The sequence below is a fragment of the Brienomyrus brachyistius genome, chromosome 7 (genome assembly GCF_023856365.1).
Source record: "Brienomyrus brachyistius isolate T26 chromosome 7, BBRACH_0.4, whole genome shotgun sequence".
NCBI classification, from domain to species: Eukaryota; Metazoa; Chordata; class Actinopteri; order Osteoglossiformes; family Mormyridae; genus Brienomyrus; species Brienomyrus brachyistius.
In genome coordinates this window covers 3073642-3091542 of record NC_064539.1, presented here as the reverse complement: position 1 = coordinate 3091542, position 17901 = coordinate 3073642, and the positions used below count along the sequence as shown (strand labels likewise).

Below are 17901 nucleotides of genomic sequence, written 5' to 3'. Positions count from 1 at the left end.
CCAGCTAATTCATCATTGACCGTCACTGTACAGGCTGTACGTGAGTTTCTGATAGCAGGCACTAAATGATGTACTGTACCTGTTGACCACCATTAAGCATTCTGTACTTGTGATGCCTGTAATCAGCTCCATTCAGATTGAGTTCTATGTGCAGCTTGCAGCCAGCCCCGAATTATGCAATCCATCCATCCATCCATCCATTTTCCAAACTGCTTATCCTACTGGGTCAGGGGGGGGTCCGGAGCCTATCCCGGAAGCAATGGACACGAGGCAGGGAACAACCCAGGATGGGGGGCCAGCCCATTGCAGGGTACACTCACACACCATTCACGCACACATCCACACCTACGGGCAATTTAGCAACTCCAATTAGCCTCAGCATGTTTTTGGACTGTGGGGGGGAAACCGGAGTACCCGGAGGAAACCCCACGACGACATGGGGAGAACATGCAAACTCCACACACGTGACCCAGGCGGAGACCCAAACCTGGGTCCCAGAGGTGTGAGGCAACAGTGCTAGCCACTGCACCACCATGCCGTCCCGAATTATGCAATAATTATGTTAATTATTTTATTTTTTCTTTTATCTCTTTTCCTAATGGCATCTTTGGGGGCCTCCCAATCCCCATTTCTACCTTAAGGTCTTCTTCAATGGAGTCCCTACAGCACCTGAGTCTAGAGAAAGCCTGGTGGAGCCTGCCTCTCTGTACCTGTCCCCTTCCTCAGTCAGGGTATTTGTGGACTAATGGATGTAATGGAAGAGCAGAATAATCCTGCTCTCCAAAGACTCGTGCCATTAGAATCGATCTGCAGAGGTTTCACAGTATTAGCCACAGCTGTGGCCTGACCTGACTCCTGCAGATCTTCCCAGTGTTTAACGTGACACTTTCTAGTCCTACATGCTGCTGGGGGAAATGGTATGGGAATGCAAGGAATGTGCAAGCACCACACACTAGGATGCGTCAGAGGGCAGAAAATCATATGATTTTTTCCTCAATGACTACTGTTGGTTAGTCCTAGAGTAACCTGCCTCACTTCTATCATCAACTGGCAATTATCTGTCAATGCAGGGTTTGCAAGACAGTCTGAGGGAACGTAATTTAGCAAGAAACAGTGATCCGTGATGGTCAAGGGTAATAGAATAATTTTCTGCCACTCATCATGGTGATTGCATTTTAAGAGTCAATGTCTCTCCTCCATTTATAATCCAGCTGTTTGTTTACATAGCTGGTTCCTTTCTGTTTCTCATGAAGTGTAAGCGTAAGTAGGCAGACCTGCTGCTTGCTTTGTAAGTTGGAATGACTAACTAGTTCTGTCCAATGCATGAGAAAGGGTTTCTGTGTAGGGTTACATGAATGAGGTCTGGGTGTGTCAGTCTGGGCTGGGGGAAGTGGTGAGTTTCTGGGATGCAGTGCTTGAAGCAGGTCCGGCCTGCTGTGAGTCATTTGCTTTCAAAATCGCCATCCCCTCCAGCTAGCCATCACCTCACCCCCATTCACAGACTGCTGAGAGCTCCTAGCTGACAAAGTGACCTCACTTGGAACCTCAGTGACTTTCTGTATTATGAATAGTGCAGAGGGTGTGGTAGGACAGAGATATCAACTAAGCGATTGTGAATGTCCCAGTCAGGGAAGGAAGCACGTCTTTTCAGGAAAGTATGTGTGTGAAATCCCTGCCTTTGTCAAACCTAGTCCCAGCCCTGATACAGGCAGGCTTTGGTGTTACCTAAGGTGATACCCAACGGTTGAGGTCAAGCTGATAGGCACAGTACTGTAGTTGGGCTAACTACCCATGTAGCCTTACTGTGGTTCATCTTTCTTCATATTTCTTGCTCCATCGTGTATCAATTCCACATGTGTGCATGCATTCACCTGAAATCTACCGCTGTTGCCTGTGCATAGATGATTTTCTCACTTGCAGACGATGTGATGTTTGATGACTCCACTCTGAACCCGCGGGTATCCAACAAATATAATGCTGCTAGTGAAAAGAGGTGTGGTAATTGAGTAATTGCATTGAGCTGGTTACCATACTCTCACATGGTTGGCAGCAGCCAGTGTGGCTGTTGAGGGCTGGATTTGCAACCAGAAGTGGTTTATTATTCAATGGAAGGTTGTACTTATCCATTATTGTAAGATTTTGCACTTCCAACCGAGTGTATAAACTTAACTTCAGCACTGGATATTTTGACACTCTCATCCATGAGCTGCATGGCAACGTTGTGTTATTCTGTATGTATCTTGTGCACTGCAGAACCTGGCAAAATGTTACACATAGTTTATTGTGGCAAAATGCAGTTGGTCACAAGGTGTGGTCAAGTGAACTATGAAGAAATCTGACAGATTCAGAAGAATTGTAAACTGCGGCTGTCATGTTCTCTTTTCGACATGCTGCCCCCATGGAAACCAGGACCTTCTTTGAGGAAGGTGAACCTTTTCATATCAAGCTTCACTTCCTCGGCCCACATCAAGGAAAGTGGATGACGTCTTTTCCACTTTAATACACTGGTTTTGAACTTAAATGAAATGCTGCACCATGAGTTTTTGTTTCTCAGATTGACAATCCATGGTCCAGTAAGATGACACGGAGTGCTTGGTGAACTGAAGCAGACATGACAAACTAGCACAGAAGACTGGCCAGGAATACCCCTGACAATACAGCCAACCCTTGTTGCTCTGTCTCGCATTCATGTTGTGCTAACACTTCATACTACTCTTGGCACAGGTGACGAAAGCTGCACCAACTCCAGTATGGGCAGCCCATTACCTATGTGCATGATCAAAAGAAACACATTCAAATAAAGTGATTAAGTAAAAAAAAATAAAGGTGGGGTGTAATTGGTCACTCATGTGCACAACAGTAATTTCATCCTGGTTTTAGTTTTTTGTTAAGTTAGCCCCACTTATTCTCAGCAGGGGGAAAAGCCGCTCTAAACTAACTGTTGGATAAAGAACAGATGGTTGAGATAAAACTTGTGTGACTTATGGTAATAGGAAGACAGATTCTCGCCTGTCCATGCTGCTTTTGTGCTGCATAGACTCACAACTTGCGTCCATCACGGTCAAAGCCTGGGAAGGATGTTACAGGGTGCTTCGACGTAAATATGACTAGGTCAGCTCATGGTGACAGGTGGTAGTGAATTAAAATTGGCCACATGGCTGGATGTACCCGTTTAAATGTCACCCCCCGCCCCTGACATGGCCTGATTCTGTACCTCTGAGTTTGCTTTTAACAAGGGCAAAGATCTTAAGTTTAGCCATGATTAAACTCTCAGCACAAGTGGATCTGTGTAACAGGAGAACTGCTTTGTCGGCCTGTGTCGGCAGTCCCTCATCAGCGTAGCTCAATGGTTCTCACACTCAGTCCTCGGGACCCACTGCCCTGCTTGTTTTCCTGCTATCCCTGCCCCACACACAAGTCCCAGCTGTCTTTCAGCTTCTGATTGACTGAACACACCTGATCCAGGTAATCACAGTGTGTAGGGATAGCTGGAAAACAAGCAGTGAGATCCACTGACGTAGCTGGAGGCGAGGTGCTGATGGTATGTTCCTGGTCATCTGCATCTGTGAAGTGCAGACTAATTCTTATTAGGTACTTTTATTTCAAGTACTCTTATTTCCAATGAAATAACACGATGGGAGAAAATGCCAGCTGATATGAAGCAATGACTTTGGCAGTGCAGAGGATGAGAGTAAAGCTTATTTCCACCAAAATCTGCTCCCTGTGCTTTTACCCCATCTCCTTACCCCCTTCTCTGTCCTACATCACGGTTTGCTCTCAGGTATGACTGTCTGTCAGAAAATCAGAGGTGGGCACACTTCCTTTTAGAGCACTTGGTTTGTGTACTCAGACTGTCCTCAAGGTCACTACTGAATGTGTGTGAGTTGTACCATCTCCCCGATGTAGGGGGGTGGACAGCAGGTTAAAAATACTCACCATGTCCCGCTTACCATCCCTAGAAGAGCCTAAATAATGTGCCAGAGGAGTCATTCACCACGGCCAGATCCTTTCAGAGGTCAGTTGAGGTCTGTGGGATGAACAAAGATTGATAAAAGCCAACGAAGATGCCACAAGATGTAGCCGTGAGACGGAGAAGGGAGTCTTAACTAGGAGGGTCAGCCTGGTCATCCCAAATGTGCACGGAGCTCGATTGGCTTTATGAGACTGAAAAATTTATTGCTGTCAGTCACTGCTTGGTTTAATTCAGTACGTGCCCAAGAGGTGCCCAATGTTTGTTGGTTGACTGATAGTAAATGATCATTCCACCTTTTGGTAAGCTTCAAATACCTTCTTTGATTAGAATCTTGACTGCGTGTTCCCTGGGACTGTTTAGCACAGTAGCTTTAATTAACATCTGGAAACCTCTGACACGCATGTTGATTTGTTTTATGTCCATTCTCCAGAACAGCTGTGTGTACCAGGGCATGACAGACCAGTTGTGTCCAGACTGGCCGCATGCTGCAGGTTCCGAGGAAGGCATGGGTTAGAGAGCAGGGTGTTACAGTTTCCTCTTGGGAACAGTGCTGGCAGCTGCTGTGTGATTTGTCCCTGCTTTTAAAATGCCACGGAAATGCATGCCGTGTCAAGCGGTGTGGATGGAACCGGGTCCCGCGGGGCCGAGAGAAGTTTTAGGCCAAGAAACTGATCTTTTATGCTGTTATCTGGTTGCCTCTATTGCTCTGAGATGGTGTTTTAAAAGCTGTTTTTTACCCTTCCAAGGGTCAGCTGATGTCATGTACCAGTTTTAGATGGAAACACAGGCTAGCTCACGAGGGACTCATTCCACAGTGATTGAAAATCAGCTCTCCCCTCCACACTGTGGCGATGACAGGAACACCCGCTTCGATATTTAACGAGCCCTCTCGCATGTGGCAGCCCGCCTCTCAGGGTGTACAGTTCCGTGTGTGGATTTACCAGGGTAATTGACACAGGATCACCACCACTGAAAGTGAAACAACAAAGCCTCTGGCAGTGAACTTGATACCACCCAGATGTACCCGTAGTTGAGGAGAGACGGGGTCTAGTCCCAGGAGGCGCTGTGCTGTTGAGTGCGTGTCCCTTTGGAATTTGATCCTAAATCGAAGGCTAGCTCCTTAATTCCTTCATCCCTATCCTGCCTACTCGTCTACCCCCAGGTTACTCACTCCATCTCTTTCTTTCCCTCCCTCCCTTCCCTCCCTAGCTGAGGTCCCCTGTAACTGCAGTGGTGAGGGGGCTCTAGACCCAGATGATTGTGACCGGGACACGGGTCAGTGCGCCTGTCTGCCAGGGTACTCCGGGACCCAGTGTGACGTGTGTGAGGATGGCCACTTCAACAACGGCTCCACGGGCTGCCTACCCTGTGCGTGTGACTCCTTCGGTGCCGTGGACCACCGGTGTGACAGGTGAGGATGCCCTCTGACCCCAAGGGGATCCTTAATGCACAAGCTTCAATGCATTTTACTGAAGAAATACAAGTTATTAGTACACTAACAAACCTGGAGCTTTCCTGCATGTCAGTGTGATCTGTTTATATTTCAGGCTGTAAACACGAATATACTTCAATGTTTTTGCTGTACAGATGAGTGCTTGATGCTGTAGTTCAAGCTGAATAGTTTGCTAAAGGATAACTAGAACCAGTAACCATTAGGATATGCATCTCTCTGCAAAACAATTGTTCAATCCTGTATACGTGTGCACTTACACAATAGTTTTGGGGCCGAACTGAGCATATGGGACTCATTAACCACTATGTCTCCTGCTATAGGCACAGAAATATCATACCTTGGCTCTTTCCTTTTTGGAGAATAGAGTCGGGTCTGTTCCTTGACTTCAGGCGCATTTGTACCAGCCAGACTGTGATGTCACTAGTTTGAAACCTCTGTGCAGGGGGTAAAAGCATAAATATTTGTGGTATTTTTCCCGCTATTGCATTGCATTTTAAAAGAAACAGGTGTAAGCCCTCAAACCCCCTCTCTCCCCAGGAAGTCTTGTAATCGTTGTGAATTTATGGCCAGCTTATCTGGTGTGTGTTTGTGGTTGGGGGCGGGGGAGGAGTCACTGAACACTCTAGCCTGGAAGAGCTGCTGAATTCTGGGTTCCGCTTGCTCCTCTGGCTGTGACATGTCTTGCTTGCAGAGTGCTCCATTTTACACAAACCCCTAGAACAGGGGTCACCAACCTTTTTGAAACTACGTCACGGGTACTGAGCCATACGAAGGGCTACCAGTTTGAAACACCCTCCTAAACTTATCTAAACTTCATGTATAATAAACATGTTTTAAATGTTTTTTTTAGATATTGTCATTTTCAAATCTATATAAATGCAAAGAATAAAGAAGAATAGCAACAGGATAAAATTAAATTTTAGACTCACTGGTGAGTTGTGCTATTTTTAGAATAGGTCCGCGGGCGACTCATGTGGTCCTTGGGGGCATCCTGGTGCCCACGGGCACCATGTTGGTGACCTCTGCCCTAGAATAACTACCTCTGGTACTTTATTCATGTGTTTTGCCTGCATGCACCACCAGGAGTGAATCATCTTGTTCCTCTTAGGCCATCTGCTGATGACATCCAGGCCCAGACACAGAAACGGCAGTGGGGAAAATAGAAGAATGTACATTTTGTTTTCTCCTGAGAGCTGTCCTCTCTGAAGAGCCATGTTGGCAGCGTGTGCGGTTGTGTCGCCCTGTTTTTTGGAGAGTCAGGCTCTGTTCCTGACCTCTGCTGCTGATCTGCAGGTTCTGTTCTGATACTGCGGCTGGAAGCAGGTCGGGCAGCTGAACCAGCCCCCTGTGGGCCCAAGTGTCACTTCCTTTGGAGCTTCATTGTCATAAGCAGTGAAAATATCAAGAATATCAAAGTGTGTCTCTTTGGGGCTGGACGGGACAGCAGGAGGGAAAGAGGCAGTTTGCGTACTCATTTAAAATAGCGGTAGTATTTTTTACGTGTCGCTTTCCCTGAAGAATGTAGCTGGTTAGAAAGCTGGCTGCAAACAGTTTCCCTTTTTCAGTCATTTCTTCACTGGTGTCCCACATCTTCATTTTCTTACTGCTTGTAATTCATGCTGTTCACCCCCTTAACCCTCTGTGTAGAGCTGGATAGCACCACCTGTTTGCTCATACTACAGCATCTAACTAGACCAGAGTGGTGTGATTACATGTGTCAGTGTGGCGTTTCCTTTGGTACCCGCAGGTTGCTATCCCGGGAACCATCAGAATCTAAAAGCTTAATTTTTTCAGCATGATTTGCAAGAATGTCAGTGTAAGGGCAGAGAAGGTCTGGGTCAAGGCTTCTTCAAGACCTAGAAGTAATTTGCTGGTAGACTTGACCGTGTCTTGTGATCTGCTAGTCGAGAGTTAGCAACTTGACAGGGAGCCAGCACATGACTGCTTTAGGTTTACGTCTCAACGGAGCGCAGTTCCTCAGTGGAAATACAGCATTCGCTTAGCAACAATGCGATATGATGATTATATAGGAAAATAAAAACATCTTTCGTTTCATATTATGCTCTCATTTATTTTGTGGTGTCGCAAAATACACTGTTTATGGCATAATTTTGTCATCATTTGGATGACGGTTCACAAGATAAAATGCTACCACATGGGATGTGGCACTGGTATGGAGGCTTTTATTGGACTTTGTCTTCGGTGGGCTATAAATATTAATCTAAAAATGTGTACCAAGATCCACAAAATTTTAACCATCCACAAATACAGTGAGGGAAATAAGTATTTTACCCCTTGCTGAATTCTTAAGTTGACCCATTAATAAAGAACTGAGAAGTCTGTAATTTCACTGGTATGTTTATTTAAACAGGAAAAGATAGATAATTAACAAAACAAGCAAAAAAAATCATTATGTGACAGCCACAAACCAATTTGTCATTTATATAGGGAAATAAGTATTTGATCCCCTCCAAGCCAGCAAGAAATTAGGTTAAGTACATGTGCACTAACACAACACAAGTAATACTTAATTAAGTATTAACAGATACCAAGCCATCATTGTCATTTAATGGCACCCATTTGTTAAATAGTATTCTTGGGTCACTAACCTGTCTATGTCTTCAACCTTATCACTCTGGGAAATACCAAAGAGACGTCTAAGTACATCGGAGAAAAGATTGTTGACCTTCACAAAGGTGGAATTGGCTGCATTACCATCAGCAAACACCTGGTGAGGAAGTGACAACTGTTGGTGGAAATATTCGCAAATGGAAGAAAGACAAAATAACTGTCAGTCTCCCTCGGTCTGGGACCCCAAGGAAGATTTTATCTCATGCAGCATCACTGATCTTAAGAATGGTGAGGGCTAATCCCAGATATCAATGGGAGGAGCTCGTTGATGATCCCAAAGCAGCAGGGACCACAGTCACCAAGAAAACCATCAGTAACACATCATGCCGTTACGGTTTGAAATCCTGCAGTGCTCGCAAAGTACCCCTGCTCAAGAGGGCCCATGTTCAGGCCCGTCTGAAGTATGCCAGTGAACACCTGAATAATTCCAATGAGGCTTGAAAGAATGTTATGTGGTCAGATGAGACCACAATCGAGCTGTTTGGCATCAACTCTACTTGCTGTGTTTGGAGGAAAAAGAATGCTGACTAGGAAAACCATGGGTACTGTCAAACACGGAGGTGGAAGCATTATGCTTTGGGGGTGTTTTTCTGCCAAAGGTATAGGACGGCTGCACCGCATCGAAGGAAAGATGGATGGGGCCATGTACTGTAAAATCTTGGATGAGAACCTCCTCCCTTCAGCCCACCCCTTCAGCAGGTGGGTCTTCCAGTAAGACAACCACCCTAGGCATACGGATAAGGCAGCAAAGAAGTGATTCAAGAAGCAACACATTATGGTCATGGGGGGCCCTACCCGACTTTAATCCCATAGAAGCCTATGGAGGGAACTCAAGCTTCATCTATCCAAGTTACAGCCTAAAAACCTTAAAAATTTGAAGGAGGTCTGCAAAGAGGAGTGAATGAAAATTCCTGATGATCTGCATGCAATCCTGGTGACCAACTACAAGAAACGTCAGACAGCTGTGCTTGCAAACAATGGTTATTCCGCCAAGTACTAAAGTATGTGTTCTAAGGGATCAAATACTTATTTCCCTAGATAAATGACAAATTGGTTGGCAACTGTTACATAATGATTTTTACTTGCTTGTTTTGTTAATCTATCTTTTGCTGTTTAAATAAACATATCAGTGAAATTACAGACTTCTCAGTTCTTTATTAATAGGTCAACTTAAGAATTCAGCAAGGGGTCAAATACTTATTTCCCTCACTGTATGTGCTTTTTAATTTGTGTTGTATAACATCAAATCCACAAAAATACTGATTGATCAATTCATGCATGTGAGACATGTTTTTAGCTGATTTGTGGATCATGTTATTTGTGACTTCCCTCCTTTTGATTTGCTGATTTTTGTCCAGTTCATACCACTATGGAGCCCCTAGGAGGTCTGGGTGGGAAAATATTTTAATTGTTTTGTGTTCATTCGCAATAGTTTTGCGATCCCACTACACTTGCTCAGTTGCTATAAATTTGTTGAAACATGATAGCATGGATAAAGTAATACAGACATGTCTTGTAAAGTCTGCTTTAAGCATTAAATTACAAGATATTACAGCCGGAAAACTGCACGTAAAGCTCCCCACATACATCATCAAGGGATAATATCAGGAGGGTATTCCCGAAAGTGGGTTCGGGCTTAAACCTTAACTATGACACCGTGGTTAAGTTAGTTTTATATTCAGTTTTCCGACTGTAATATCTTTCAGCAAAAGCAAGACCCCTTGGTTTTCCAGATTTCTTTATTGGTGAATTTTAATTAATATTTAAATGTTTCTGCTTGCGTTTCACCTTCAATAGCCCAGCTGTCTTTCTTAGTCACTGATGGTGAATAGACGCAGTGTAATTACTAATAAATATGTAAAAGAAAAAAATGAATGTATGAATTGTCCATTGTGCCCCATAGTTTAATGCTTAAGGAAAATTTAACTTTATTTAAATTCAATTGTGCATGGTTTTGGTTTATACTTTAGTCCGTTAATTCTACGTTTACTTTTAAATGTACTTTAAATGGACGCAGTACAGTTATTACTTGTAACGGTAAGTATTGTGGGGTTAAATGGACATGGCACAGTTATTAGTAAAGGAAAAGTGTATTGCAAGGGAACGAAAAACTATTGAGAGGGTACTTTTTCACAAAATATTTTTCCACCCAGACCTTTTAGGGACTCCATATACTGATCTTCAGGATAAAACAATCACAAATACATCACTATCCACAAATATGTATTTTTTTCTGTTGTGTAAAATCATATCCACAAAAATGAGTGATTTGTACACCTGAAATGGATTTTGCATATTTGTGGAACGCGACCTTGCTGTCGTTTATTTGCACATTTTTGTCCAACTCCTTCCACAGTTGATCTCAGGAAAAAATCCATAAATATGAGGCACATCCATGATATACATTATTTTCGTGTTATGGGATTACTTATATTGGTATATGAGATTTTTGTCATATTAAACAGTCCTAATTTTGGCTTGGGTAAATTTAAGGCCATTTGAATCAACAACAACAAATTAATTTTTTTATAGTGCATTATCACATTACATCTACCTTACGAATGAATGGCATGTAATGACTGGAATCGCAGGGAAGCGCCTATGATGACATAAAGTATGAGAAGCGAGCGGCAGAGATGGGTGACATTCTCCATGCATGGTATAGCATGACCACATCTCCTGGTCCTCAGATTCATGTATTTATTGGGCCTCTTATGCCTTCAGATCAGGGACGGATTATGGGTTGTGTGGGCCCCTGGGCAAAACATTCGCGAGGGCCCCCCACCACCACAACCACCACAATTCAAGGGCCCTTGGCAGCCAAACGCCCTCCCTATAGGGTCAGGGGCCCTTGTAGGCAGAGGATCAAAGAATGCAGGCCCTCTAAAATAAGACAAACGAAAATACATTGTTGATAAGCATTGCAAATTGTTTTGGGCTAGGGGCCCCACGGGCCCCCTGCACCCCAAGGGCCCCTGGGCAGCGGCCCCGCTGGCCCGGTCCGTAATCCGTCCCTGCTTCAGATCAGTAGGGCTGTACGTAAAGTCAGCTCAGCGAGAGCACTGCATGTAGCCAAAGTCTTTGGTTTGATGAACTGAGCCATATTCACCTCCCAGACCCTCTTGTGCCCATCTGGTGGGGATCCCAGTGGCTTATGCAAATTAGGCCAGAGCTCCCCGCCCACCCCATCTGATTGGAGGGGGTGTTATACAGGAGACCCTTGTGATAATATCGACCAGTGTGTTGTAAACTGATATATCTCTGGAGGATGCGAAAATCCGATTGCTGCAATGCTGTTGGGTGTCATTGAAAACCAGATCAGCACATTATACATTAGGCATCAGAGATGGGGGGGGGGGGTCTGTGACTCAGCACTAGGAATTCTTTCCTAAGATGGGTGTGAATTTACAGTGACATTACTCTGCCACTTTGGAAGACATTTTGCAGAGATCTGAACATATTCCATTCATATTAGTATTTGTAAATGTTTGAGTAGTCCTCCTTGCCCCCCCCCCCCCCCCCCCCCAAACCCTGAATGGATTTCATGCGATTCTAAAGGCAGTATTCTGTAAGAATTTGAACTGGCTCACAGATACCCTGTAATGCCCATGTGACTTGCATTATCAGCAGAGATTGGTGCCTCCTGGTCATTCACATGACACGGTTGTTAATAAATATTAGTCTATTGGGGAATCACTTATTCTTTCCTCTCCAATGGGCATGTAGAGGTGAGATTCACTGCAGAGCTTGGAGATCTTCTGGTGTCATCAGCTGATATTGACGCAGCAGGGAATAAAATAGCTGCAAAGATCAAGCTTACTCTACCTGTGACCTTTAAAGTGCTGCTGTATTGGAGAGCCATTGTTAATGTCAACAGATTCCACATGTCTGTGTGGCATCTCTGTGGGTACCTGCAGGGTACTGTCCTGGGAACCATCAAACTTTAGCGGGAGGTGAATTTTCCCAGCATGATTTGCAAGAATATCAATATAAGGAGGGAGAAGCTCTGGGTGAAGCCCTCTTCAAGACCTGTAAGCTGTTAGTAGGTAGACTTGGCCATTTCCTGCAGCATTTCAACAGTAAGTGTGGAGCGTTAGAAACATGACTTTGCGGTTTGGGGAGTCCATATGTGACTGGTGGTGCCTTTGTGCTGGAGGAAGTGTGGAAGCCCTTGGAATTTCTGCTCCACCCATGATGCTGTGCAGTTTGGGTTAAACCCAACAGATGTCGAGATGTAATTACAGCCTAGGTAGGCCTGTCACGATAACAAATTTTGCTGGACGGTTAATTGTCCCATGAATTATTGCGATAAACAATAATATTGCCATTGTGAGACCATTTTCAACTGATGTAATAATAATGGCATATTAATGCAAGTACTCCCTTTCAACGATCAATAAACTTCTAAAGAAGTTCTAAAGAACATTTAACACTGGGACTGGAAGACATTTTAAATATCCAAAATAAATAAACAAAACAACCAAGAACAATAAATAAAATGGATTATGAAGTCTCTGTAAACAAAATCACCCTTAAAATATTAAACATTAGACTTAAAGTGCTAATTAACAACAAAACACTCCATATGAATAAAAGCAAGTGCTTTTTATTAATGTTTATAGAATTGTCCGGGTTTTTGAGCTGCCTAAACATTACGGACGACAGTGGCCGGAACACGTTGTCTTCCGAAAAAGCCCGCTCACGAGACGGCGTCTTATTTTTTAACAAGCTCAAATCAGGTCACGCTAATCAGCATCAGGTTAATTGAAGAGAGGGGCGGGGTTTTTAAAAGAGCTGTTTAGGAGCCGAAAGAGCTGGCGCTTCTAGGTGAGCTGAGCCAAATGGGCCGGTTTGCTGAAAAGAGCCAATATTCCCATTTGGTAGAGAGAGACAAAAGGAAAACAAACAAGCATGCAAATAAAAATTATTGCAGCCGGAAAAATGATCAACCCCTTTTTAATTATCATGCAATTAATTGATTTATCATTTATCGCGACAGGCCTAAGCCTAGGATGATGGTGGTTGCCATCGACTGGTGGTGCTGAAGTTCACTCTACAAAGTACAGCCCAGATTACCCCTTCATAAACTATTCCTATAAACATGCGTCTGACTTTAACCACATAATGTAGTGTATGTGATTTCCACCATATCAATGATACTGCTCCTTGCTTGCTGCAAACTTGGGAGGTAGAGCAAGGTACTGCACCATGTTTGTAGGACCCTGGAGGCTCCGGTCTGTTACGCTTAAGGCAGGAGGATGCTGTGGACATGCCTGCGGTGGTTCAGCATCTGTCTATCGTACTTAGTACCTCCCTTATCTTCTGTAAACCATCCCCTGGGTTTGTCCTCTCTCCATTTGCAATTAATTGAGAATCTGATTCTTAAAGCAGGTGGTCAGTTTGGTTTGGACCTAACATGAGGCTTGATATACACACACATCTGAGGACGTCCCTTTGGCTAAAACATTATTTAAACTATCTATTTTGATTCTCGCACACGAACATAGTCTCCGATCTATGACCAGCCCAATGGGGAGCACTGACTCCTCCAGTACAAGGGCCCCCCATGCTGGTCAAGACCTGCTCCTCCAGTTTTACCAGTTTGCGTCTGGGCCATGTGTTCGTTTTGACATGAGTGGAAACACCCTGCCTTGTGTGTGTGTGTGTGTGTGTGTGTGTCAGTGTTTGTGTACGCGTTTTGCCGTTCTGCCCTTGGCTTTATCTCCTTCTTATGACCATTTTGTGGAGTCACAGAGATTTTGGACCACAGCCACACTAACACTGAGCCCCTTTGCATAAGGGGCACGTCGCCTTCTGGCTGATTGGCTGGGGGGGGGGTCTCTGGGCTTGGTGAAGCTGGTGTCCCAGTGTATTCTGGGGTTGGGGGGGTCTGACGGGCTCGGTGATTCGGGGATCTCCTGGCTTGGAACGTTCTGGCCTCCGGTCCTTCTCTTCTGGTTTCTGCTAACAGCTCTGGGCTCTTTTCACACTTAAGGGAAGTCACTCTTCCTCTGTAAGCCTGACCTGCTTCACACCTCCAGCTGCTATGCCGCCTACAAATGATCCGTGCAGGATTTTGATTAAAGACGGGTTGACTATGTTCTTTTCACCTGGCCGGCCGTTCTTGTATTAACAAGCACTGGAGACTAACGGCGGGTGAATGAAACATTAATGAGCCTCCGCCCTGGAAGACGCTGCCCCCCCATGTCTGGGGATGGGGGTGCGGAGAAGCAGGCCCCACTGCATTTAGCATGTCTGCTCCATAAATACACCACTGTTAGCCTAATAGCGCTGGCTCTGCTTATTTTCTGCTTTCCCCGGCTCTTTTTTTGAGAATCACTGAGAGCATGTGAGAAGTCCCCCATCCCCCACCCCTTTTCCCCACCAGGCCTCTCCAGAGTTCAACCACAATCCATCTCCCCCCCATGTCATACACACACAAACTCTACTCCATGCCAGTAGATGTATATTTGTTTCTGTTGACCTCTGGCCCAGATTCCATTGGATTGTATTCTCGGGGTAATTGGCCGGCGGCATGAAAAGTGAGTGATTTTAGGGGAACACCGCACGAGTGAAATCCTTATGCATGCCAGTGCACCTCCACTCCATTGGGGGGCACCAGAGGAGACAAACTTGGGTCACTTGGTAATGAAGCTCAGGATAGGGACACTTAATCTACAATCTTTAGGTACAGTATAAGTCATGCCCATGATGGTGATGCAGGTGATTGAGGAATAGGCTGGAAATTGGAAGTTAAAATCTCCTGGTGCCAAGTCAAGTGCATGTTTATCGTCATACCATACTATCATGCTGCTGTTATAGGTTCTGCTGTTGTACCTTTGAATTGTGTATCAGCGTAGATCTTTTCAGAGACATGTATAGCCATTGAATGGCAGGAGGCTGGTAGGTTGAAGCTTAAGCAGTAATGTTGGTGCCAAGATGCACAGGTGTATAGAGTGGAATATTTTCCAGCCAGTCTGTATGGGGAGCACTGTGAAGGCTGGCCACTTGGATTATCAAGTGTTCATCTGTTTGGTTGCCGGATTGTCCGAGGTGACCTTAGCGACGCTGGGGAGGGGGGATAAGGTGTGTCGGTTGGAGAGAACGTGCTGCTTCTGGTCGTCACAGCCAAAACGAGAGTGCACGGCAATTCAGGCGCTGTCGGAATGAGATGGCATTCGGATATGTACTTTTGTTCCATCTCCTAGGGTGACAGGATCCACGGGGGAGGTTCCTGAATCGAGGGCTAGGCTGCATTTGCAATATGATGGGAGATCCGTTGCTAGGCAACGGGAGCCACGAGCACCACGGAAACGCTGCTCTGAGGCGTTGGGTGGAAGAAATGAGGACAGGAGAGATCGTCGGTGGGGGGAGAGCATCGTGGCTGGGGTGTGACTAATGGGGGTTTGGGGGGGGGGGGGTGGCTGAGAGATGGAGAGGTGAAGGCAGTTGAATCTAACAAACCAGATTGAGGTTAAAGAAACAAAGTAATATATAACAACCATACCAAAGCAAAATGAGTCTATTAAAGGGAGAGCGAGAGGGAGAGCAAGAGCATACTTGTATGAGGAACAGACGAGATGGGAATAGAAAATATAATGGCTTTCATAAAGTAAGCAGTTTTCGGAGGGGGGGTGGTGTCTGCTTGAGGAAGTGAGGAGAGGAGGAGGTGGAGGAGAAGGATGTGAGAGACAGAGAAGAGCTTCTTAGAAGTCATCTAAGATTTCCATGGTGGACGTCATATCAAACAATGGCTGCCACTAGCCAACATGTTCATGGGCAAAGCATCCATGTTCCTCCTAGCCACAAGGGCGTGTTCTGACGTGGGAGGCTTGCTGCTGGTGGTAAGGTAAGTGCAGCAATTTTGTGCAGCCGTGGAAGTGAGGCGCAGTGTACCTGTTCACTGGGGAGCCGTGCATCTCCGTCATGGAGTGAACAGCAGGAAATACACCTGGTGTTACTGGTGGTCTTTATTTTGGAGATGTCAGTGCCTCTCGGCATGATTTTGGGTGGTTGTTTGGGAGCAAAGTTGGCCTATCACTGTTTTCGGTCCATTTCCGCAGGAGGGGGCGGGTAGGTTTGTGGCTATGAGGGGAGTATAGGTGTCAGGGAGGAGAGGTGGGGTAGGGTGGCAATGTTCTTTGAATCCCTTGAAGAGCTCCACTCTCCATACCCTGAGATCAGGTGAATTCCGGGTCTCTAAATGATTTTCCAGTAATTCTCCGCTCACAGAGTTTTTTCTACCCGCCCCCCCCCCCCCCCCATCCCAAACCAGTTCCCACCTTATCAGAACAACAACAACAAAGGCTTTCCATTCAGTGGGAGCTGGTGATCAAACAATAGAGCATGCAGGCCATAAGTTTTGTCATGGCGTGGTCATGGAGACCGTAAGCAGTTGACGCCAAGCAAATGATCTGAGGCCAAAGGCTACTCATTCCTGCTCTTGGAGATCCACCACCTTGTAGAGCTTAGGTACAGTCCTAATTCCTAATACACCTGATACCTATAATCAGGCCCTTCAGTAGTATCTCTGTATTAGAGCCATCTATGCTAAGATCTAAAAGGCCACTCCTACGAAGCAAGGGATATAGGATGCGGAGCATCCGGGAAGTGTCCTTGGGCCCTTGGCTTTAGATGTGATGCAGAGCCGGCCAACCGCCTATTCGATTTACTGTTTCTGTAAGGCCAGGAATTGATTGGAATATCGATGAATTCAGACCATAAGCCATGGAGATCCAGTTTCACAGACAAACTTCCGGACTGTCCTCTTGGGATATGGCCTTGGGTTAGCTTTTTGTGGTGGGGTGTTGTGTATGTGGGGGGGCGTGGGTATCATCCCATCAGCTGATTGGATTTGCTGAACGTTTTGAAGCGATATTGTAGCAATTGCACCCAAAGATGCGACTGTAGACTTGGTTCATTAGCATTTTAGCTTGTTAGCAGTTTCACTCATTAACATTTTAGCTTGTTATAGGTTTATCCACCACTGCATGTTAGCTTTTAATGCTAACAGTATTCACCGAAGTAGGTTACATCGCATACCTTGCTCAGCGCCCGTACCACCAAGGAGAGTGCTTCCCGATGCTCAGCCAGTGCAGAGTAAGCTGGAGATGCGGCACCACATTACGACCAGCGTTGCGTAACAGCTAACGCGGCCGCTCCTGATGTGTGTGGGCTGGAGCCTGGCAAACGGGCATGAAAAGGCTGCGTTTCTCACCCACACGCAAAGCTCACTGCCAGCAGAGCCTGGGCCCGAGTATAAAATGTGGGTGCGTGTCCCACCTCCTATGGCTCTCGTCATTCACCTCAAGATAGCTTTTAAATGGGGGGGGGGGGGGTGCCCTGTGTTGGCCTTCATTTTCTGCCCTGTGACACGTCCCTTCCCAGTCTTTGTCACTTATTTTCTCTGCTCCTCTGGCTCAGCTTATCTGGAGTCTTCTCCTTGCAAGGCGTCCCTCCATCGTCCTTTAGGACATAGAGTTGCTTCCTCTTCTCTCAGAGGGCACTTGCATATGAACGGTCTTGAGTGTGTCCTCATTTATTTACGTGAACTGTTATCCTTATGCATTACTGCAGATACAGCAGCTGTACCCATCCTTCTTCGACTTCTTCCGGCTTTGTGTCTGCTTCTGTTTGAGGTTAATGTGACACACATTTAAATCCTCCGCTGCTGGTTCTGTTCCAGCAGCAACAGAACCTTTACCCAAGGCTATTCCCAGAAACCGATAAAATCGCTGCACTTACTGTTATTCTGTCCTCTGATTTAGGCCATGTAATTTAATGTCAGACACTGTGTGGTCTGGCATGGTTGATGCGTACGTATCTCTTTAAGTGCCTTTTGATG

General features: G+C 45.5%; 1 protein-coding gene across 1 annotated transcript in view; it reads left to right on the top strand.

Moving 5' to 3' along the window:
• LOC125745803 (multiple epidermal growth factor-like domains protein 9) overlaps positions 1-17901 on the top strand; it is a 46792-nt gene that overhangs the window by 11115 nt on the left and 17776 nt on the right. The window contains exon 2 of the mRNA XM_049019017.1: positions 5183-5384. Coding sequence (XP_048874974.1) covers positions 5183-5384 — 202 coding nt within the window. The remainder of the gene's footprint in view (positions 1-5182; positions 5385-17901) is intronic.